This window comes from Sinocyclocheilus grahami, unplaced genomic scaffold (genome assembly GCF_001515645.1).
Source record: "Sinocyclocheilus grahami isolate Dianchi unplaced genomic scaffold, SAMN03320097.WGS_v1.1 scaffold97.1, whole genome shotgun sequence".
Classification (NCBI taxonomy): Eukaryota; Metazoa; Chordata; class Actinopteri; order Cypriniformes; family Cyprinidae; genus Sinocyclocheilus; species Sinocyclocheilus grahami.
In genome coordinates, this window is record NW_015505276.1 from 885371 (window position 1) to 893214 (window position 7844).

Here is a 7844-nt window from a genome sequence, read left to right on the forward strand (position 1 = left end):
TGGAGGATGGCAGTCCCACGGGGCTCGCACCGCAATGATGGTGGGCTGAGGGTGAGTAGAGGGGCTGCCAGCGGTGGAGGAGGCTGGAGCGGGTGGGAGGGCGGTCATTTGGTCATTTTGGGCACTGGAGAGAGCTCTTGGGCTGAAGCCCTTCCTGGGCGGAACTGGGGATCAGGAGCCCTTCCTGGGTTCCTGGGCAAATCAGAAGCCCTTCCCGGGCTAACCGAGACATCAGGAGCCCTTCCTGGGCCGAACTGGGGATCAGGAGCCCTTGCTGGGCTTAATGAGAAATCAGGAGCCCTTCCTGGGCGGAACTGGGGATCGGAAGCCATTCCTTGGCTCGCCAGGGGATCGGGAGCCCTTCCAGGGCTAAACTGAGGATTCGGAGCCCTCCGTGGGCTAAACTGAAGATTCCGAGGTCTCTCCTCCTCGTTTTGACACTGAATTCCCTCCATAGTCCGCTCACCCGCAGCCATGATGCAGGAGTCAGAGCTCCCCTCCGCACTCTCCTCATCTACGGCTTGCTCCTCCATGGGCACTGTCGCCGGCTCTCGCACTTGGTCTGACGTGTTGGGCTCAATATCCGAGGCAATCCTCTTCTCAGCCGCGGGGCTTCGCTCCGGCTCGTGGATCGCGGCGGGAAATGGCTCTCCGTCATCGGTGGGCTCAGGCTTATGCTCCGTACCACGGGGAGATGGTGGGCTGGGCTCAGGGTACTGAGAGGGGCTGGTGTTATTGTCAGCAATGTCCACGGTCAGATGGAACTGGAGCTGATGGATCGATGGGTGACGGTGGAGGCGAGAGAGCTAGGAGCCGAGGTGGAGCCACTGGGTCTACGGGCCGAGGCGGAGTCCAGGCCTCGGAGGCTGGAGGCAGAGGTGAGGGAGACTCCAACCCTGGCGACGCTAGAGGATGGCAGTCCCACGGGGCTCGCACCGCAATGATGGTGGGCTGAGGGCGAGCAGAGGGGCTGCCAGACGACAGCGGTGGAGGAGGCTGGAGCGGGTGGGAGGGTGGTCATTTTCGAGGAGCGGGCACTGGAGAGAGCTCTTGGGCTGAAGCCCTTCCTGGGCGGAACTGGGGATCAGGCCCTTCCGGGAGAAAGCTCTTGGGCTGAAGCCCTTCCTGGGCGGAACTGGGGATCAGGAGCCCTTCCTGGGCTTAATGAGAAATCAGAAGCCCTTCCCGGGCTAACCGAGACATCAGGAGCCCTTCCTGGGCCGAACTGGGGATCAGGAGCCCTTGCTGGGCTTAATGAGAAATCAGGAGCCCTTCCTGGGCGGAACTGGGGATCAGGAGCCCTTCCTGGGCGGAACTGGGGATCAGGAGCCCTTCCTGGGCGGAACTGGGGATCAGGAGCCCTTCCTGGGCGGAACTGGGGATCAGGAGCCCTTCCTGGGCGGAACTGGGGATCAGGAGCCCTTCCTGGGCGGAACTGGGGATCAGGAGCCCTTCCTGGGCGGAACTGGGGATCAGGAGCCCTTCCTGGGCGGAACTGGGGATCAGGAGCCCTTCCTGGGCGGAACTGGGGATCAGGAGCCCTTCCTGGGCGGAACTGGGGATCAGGAGCCCTTCCTGGGCTTAATGAGAAATCAGGAGCCCTTCCTGGGCGGAACTGGGGATCGGAAGCCATTCCTTGGCTCGCCAGGGGATCGGGAGCCCTTCCAGGGCTAAACTGAGGATTCGGAGCCCTCCGTGGGCTAAACTGAAGATTCCGAGGTCTCTCCTCCTCGTTTTGACACTGAATTCCCTCCATAGTCCGCTCACCCGCAGCCATGATGCAGGAGTCAGAGCTCCCCTCCGCACTCTCCTCATCTACGGCTTGCTCCTCCATGGGCACTGTCGCCGGCTCTCGCACTTGGTCTGACGTGTTGGGCTCAATATCCGAGGCAATCCTCTTCTCAGCCGCGGGGCTTCGCTCCGGCTCGTGGATCGCGGCGGGAAATGGCTCTCCGTCATCGGTGGGCTCAGGCTTATGCTCCGTACCACGGGGAGATGGTGGGCTGGGCTCAGGGTACTGAGAGGGGCTGGTGTTATTGTCAGCAATGTCCACGGTCAGATGGAACTTGCAGGACACTAGCACCCACTCGATGAAGGCAGCGAGGCTCTCTCGAGGACCATCCCCGGACAACTGTGCTCATGTGGTGGCGTTAAGTCCAGCTTGATAGAATGAACAGAGGCCGTTGTCCGGGTAGTGCGTGAGGTGAGCCAGGGACAGAAAGTCGTTCGTGTGGTCCTCAAGAGAGCGTTCCCCCTGCTCCAGCAGGAGGATTTGGAAGGCGGGGTAATCCTTAACCCGAAAATAAAAACTGACAAAAACTGGAAAAACAAACGAGGGGAAAGACGCCGCTATACTTTACTTATGGTCGGTTATTCTGTCACGACACGGTGTGTGGAGGCAGGCAGGAGGACGAGGATGACAAGGATTCCAATAATTACTTTTAATGTAGCCACAACAAGGCAGATTCAAGTAGGTGAGACACACACACACACACACAAATGTGGGTAACATTCACAATAACCAACACCTAAAGCTCAGACAGACAGGAACTAATATAGGGTGGATAATTAGTGGCAGACAGGTGAGCACAATGAGGGTAATTAACTAATGATTAGTATGGGCTAAACCAACAAAATGGGAAGAAACCACAATAAACAGTCCACAGGGGCGTTACAAACACATTGTCTGTAACAGTATTTTTTTATAACTTTGGCATAATTATATTAATTCTGCTACAAATCAAGGTATTTCAGAAATTTAGAAAATAATAATCTGTGTAAATTAGTGTCAAAGAGTACTGCTGTTCCTACCTAAATAGCTGATTGTATCAACAGAAAATATGGACATTATAAATTTGGTGCATGAATGTATTGCGGTAATCGAATTTACTTGTTCAGATTAATTAATTCCTAACCTCTAACCCATTCATCTCACCACCTAATCTAATTCAAAAATGGTAAACATGTAAGGCCTAATACAAAATAGCAAATCAAATCAAATCAAAACAAAGGCTTGTGTCTCTAACATCATAATAGACCTTATGCAGTAGCTGTCTCACAAGTGTGACAAATGCAGTAGAACAATGGACTTTTTTTTTTTACTGTACAATTGTCCCCATCTGCTCAGTCAGATGACACCAGTTCTGTAATTTAACAGCCATTTGCATCATTCTGCTACAAATTATAATAAAAATCTTACTTTACCTGTTATCTTACATCCAAACCTTTATATTTTAAAACATACTGTAGATGTAACCTACAACATGTTAGTATGTTAGTGATGTCACTCTGTAGCACATTCCCAATTGGTTAAATTGATGGTGTTACAACTCACGCCGTGTTACGACACCCTCCAGCCTCTCCTACTATTTATTGCAGCATAAAAACGCAAACTGAATATTGACCAACTGCAATGCTAGTTAAGCCAGCTTTTATAAAGTTGTGGCACGGGTAATAATTCACTGAAAACTGCGGAAATGTCCGAGGCGACTTCAGCCAACATAAACGCCATTGGTTGAGCGCTGTCCATGGTCCTGACCAATCTGGCCATAGTTTTTCATTGCGTGAATCCTAAGTAAACGCGTACTTTACACCGTTCAAATAGTTCAAATTGGCGATTGATAATTAACAGCTGACACCTAAAAGACAACGATTAATAGAAGAGTATTTTTGCCGAGTCTATGAAAATGTCACTCAAGTAGCCGTGTGAAATTATCGCATGTCTGATTTTGCCTGAATATTTCTAGGTCAGGTAATGCGCCGTCCTTCACTTCAATTAACATCTGTCACTTCAGCTCTAATCAGCCAGCGTGAGGAAATCTCACACTCGAGGCGAATAAACTAAAAGAGCTCTTACAAGTGCTTCTGTGACAATACGAACAGTGCTCCAACAAACACAAGTCCGGTTGTGATGAAACGTTCGGGGTTGAGGACTGTGATTCATCGCGAAACTTTTCAGCAGTCGTCCTCTTAATCGAGTTCCCAGATTCTTAGAAAATCTTCCCTGCGTCTGTGATTTATTCAAACAACTCAACAGTGATTCAACCACTAACCTCCAATGAGCTAATTAGAGTGCTCAGCACTTGTTTAGAAACTGATAATCAAAGAAGCCACTGTGCATCTCGCAACAATGCGTATTTACAGCACAGGTTGTGATGGTGAGCAGTATTTCGCATGCTACGAAGGCATCTTACCTCGCAGGGTATAGTAGATAACATCAGCAGCAGGAACATGGCACTGAAGAGATGCATTCCTCTCGAAATGACAGCGTACCCGACCACCACCAGCACCAGGACACTTTCGTTTTCAGAGCTCGCCTGCCTTCCTTAAGCTCCGCGCAGGATTCTGTCAATGTTCTGTCGAGCAAGCGCGACGATCCACATCACAGGCGGCACTCGCTGGGGTTTATTCCGCTCACGGAGGCAGATTACCCCGACTGTGCCACGGCACAACGAGCCGCCTTGTGTTTTATGATTAGTCTCCTATCTTTCGCTTGTGACCGCCACCAAGAGGTCAGCGTTGTAAACGGGCACGGGAAGTGAAGGCGAGCCGTTCCCTTCTCAGCAGGCTTTTTGAAGTGGGATCGACTGCCTGAGCTCGAGTTGCAGAGGTTGGAAGGTGACTAATGTGCTTGCGATGCTCTGACGCTAGGAGCAGCACACATTGACGCTCTGGGAGCGGAATCAAAGAGATGCCCTGCAAGAGATGCAGCCCAGCCGCTCCAGTGTGTGTGTGTGTGTGTGTGTGTGTGTGTGTGAGGGTGAAAGAGGAGGCTTTGTATTGACAGCCCCAGTCTGTTGCACAAACAATGGATTTTTGAGATGAGATGAAATGGCATGCATATCCCCAGGAGAGCTGTGACATTAGGATACGGGCGGTTTGATGATTGGATTAGACTTTGAGCAGCGTATTAGCGGCGCTTTTGCATGTGAAAGAGAGTTGCTGACAGTGGCGCCTCTAAATAAGGGATAATCTACGTAGTCAGCCGGTCATTATTGCAAAAGAACTCCGACGGGCTGATCAAGAGGTGTCTTGTATCACCCTGAAGGGGGTTATTTTGTGATAATGACCAGATTACTGCACATTATCCCAGTTATTACAGGGCTACTTAACAAATAAATAAACAGACATATTAATTCGAGAGGTTGTTTTGTTTAGTTGTGGAGGCTGTGGACAGACTGCTGCAATATTTAAGAAATGTAGGTTTCCCAGATGAGCATACAGTGTAGCCATGGGAAATGGACAATATTCAAAAATAGTTGATAATTTTTATGAAAAAAGCACTTTCAATTAAGATTGTGTATTAGATTGATCAGTGAAGCCTTGTAGAGCTAAGGTTTTCAAAGTAAGGTTCAGGGACGAGTGCTGGGGGCCATGAATGGAAAATACTGTACACAAATAAGAATAAATAATAATAATATAAAAAATTACATGAGGTGCTTTCATGTAATTTTTTTCCCTAAAGTCTTGGAAATCATGAGATTAATTTCAAGATGATGTTTCACACAAATAAAAAAAAAACTACTTTTATTCAGCAAGGATGCATTAAATTGATCAAAAGTGTCAGTTTAAAGATTTATAATTATTTATATAGATTTATATTTCAAATAAATGCTGTTCTTTTTAACTAATCAAAGAATCTTGAAAAAAAAGTTTCCACAAAAATATTAAACAGTACAACTGTTCTTTTTCTGAAAATTCAGCATTATAAAACATTTTTACTTTAGTTTTTATTTGTATATGTGTCTTTATATGTGACCCTGGAGCACAAAAGCAGTCATCAGTAGCACGGTTATATTTGTAGCAATAGCCAAAAATACATTGTATGGGTCAAAATTATAAATTTTTCTTTTATGCCAAAAATCATTCGGATATTAAGTAAAGATCATGTTCCATGAAGATATTTAGTAAATTTCCTACTGTAAATATATCAAAACTTAATTTTTGATTAGTAATATGCATTGCTAAGAACTTCATTTGGACAAATTTAAAGGTGATTTTCTCAATATTTAGATTTTTTAGCACCCTCAGATTCCAGATTTTCAAATAGTTGTATCTCAGCCAAATATTGTCCTATCCTAACAAACCATACATCAATGGAAAGCTGATTTAAATAAAAATGTATACATCTCAATTTTAAAAAAAATACCCTTATGACTGGTTTTGTGGTCCAGGGTCACGTATATGAAAACAAATATCTGCCTATATACATCATTTCCAGCGATATCGTTGACATGATTGCACAGATATTATTTAAACTGAGCTGGATGTTGACATCACTGAATTCAATGATGAACTGTCTTTAACTGAAAAATTAGTGTTTACTATTGTCATTTTTCATTATTGACACACTATTTTCCTAATTAATGCTGTTCAGTTGCTTTGACACAATCTGTATTGTTAAAAGCGCTATATAAATAAAGGTGACTTGACTTGACTATGTATTATGAAAGAGATCCATTACAATGAGATCATCATATTTGGGGGTCCATGCATGGCATTAAAAACTTTGTAAAATGTTATGGTGTTATAAATGTAATAACATTAAAACATCAACGTATCAATACCATTATGATATTTTAGCATGACATACTGGTAAACTGGTGAGTTTTGCACATGCAATCATAATTAATTCCTTCTTCAGGAAATATAAATATATATATACACACATGACTACTGCATTTATGTTTAGTGGTGTTGAATAGGGTGCAGAACTAACAGCATCTTTACCATACTGTACGATGTATTTTTTTTATATCAGTTGCATCAATGTTACACACTGCAGTGCTGTTAATGTTTCTTCACAGTAAGACGAAGCGTCCCTCTGTGGGAAAAATACATATCAGTAAATAAGAATAAAAAATGTTGAGAGACAGGAGGAGAAGCAGAACCTCTGGATGTTTGTGGAGTGTGTGGTAGGGCTCTGATCGTCCTGGGTTTGATGGGGGGGATTATAGTTTTTGCCCGCAAGCAATATGAATGTGCATTAATAAACAAAGACGCCAGAACGCACACTCCTGCATCAAACTCCAGTGCAAATGCCTGCCACTCCCAGTGCATTATTTATGAATTATGAAGAAATATGAGCAAATATATAATGGCCATAGTAGGCCTATACTTGTTGATTGCTCTTGTTTAAAAGCAATCAAGGTTCATGTGAAGGTCGCAGGCCTTTACGATAAATCTTTGACATTTAATATTTAGTGTTGTAATAGGAAATGCCAGTTTGGAGAAACTGCAATTCAGAGATTGGAGTTTCTTAACTTTTGTTGAGTAGTGATATAAGTGCATATTATTTAAGAAGCTGCTTTTTCTTGGTTTTCAGTGTCAGTTTTCATTGATGCATATCACATAACACAAATGAGATTGCTAAATCCATCTGCGTCGTTAAATATGCATGACAAAAGCGACTTTATTTTACAGACACAGCCAAATCAGGAGTTCTCTCTCTCTCTCTCTCTCTCTGTTTTTGCACACTTGGCTGCACACTATGAAGAGGACATTGAGCTAAAGCATCTATATTTTATATATAGTCCCCACTATCTCTCTCTGTCTCCTTAACTGTGGCAGATAGTCTTTATGTATACTGAAGGCTGCAGGACACAATGTCTAGAGTTTAGTGTGTGTTAGTGTGTGTGTTAGTGTGTGTGTATTTGTGTGCGCGTTTTTGTGACAAATGAGGACATACATTTGTATAATGACAAGGATATGACATAGGTATTACAAGGAGATGGTGACTTTTCAGGACATTACCCCATGTCCCCACTTTTCAAAACGCTTATAAATCACACAGAATGGAGTGTATTGAAAATCTGAAATAGCACAAAGTCTCCTGTAAGGGGTAG

At 45.0% G+C, this 7844-nt stretch overlaps 1 protein-coding gene across 1 annotated transcript in view; it reads right to left on the reverse strand.

Annotated features, from left to right (window-relative positions):
• The window catches only part of LOC107587938 (noelin-2), an 81022-nt gene extending 75897 nt beyond the window's left edge, over positions 1-5125 (reverse strand). The window contains exon 1 of the mRNA XM_016275905.1: positions 4194-5125. Within this exon, the coding sequence (XP_016131391.1) occupies positions 4194-4250 (57 nt within the window). The 5' untranslated portion in view covers positions 4251-5125. The remainder of the gene's footprint in view (positions 1-4193) is intronic.
• Positions 5126-7844: the final 2719 nt, after the last annotated feature.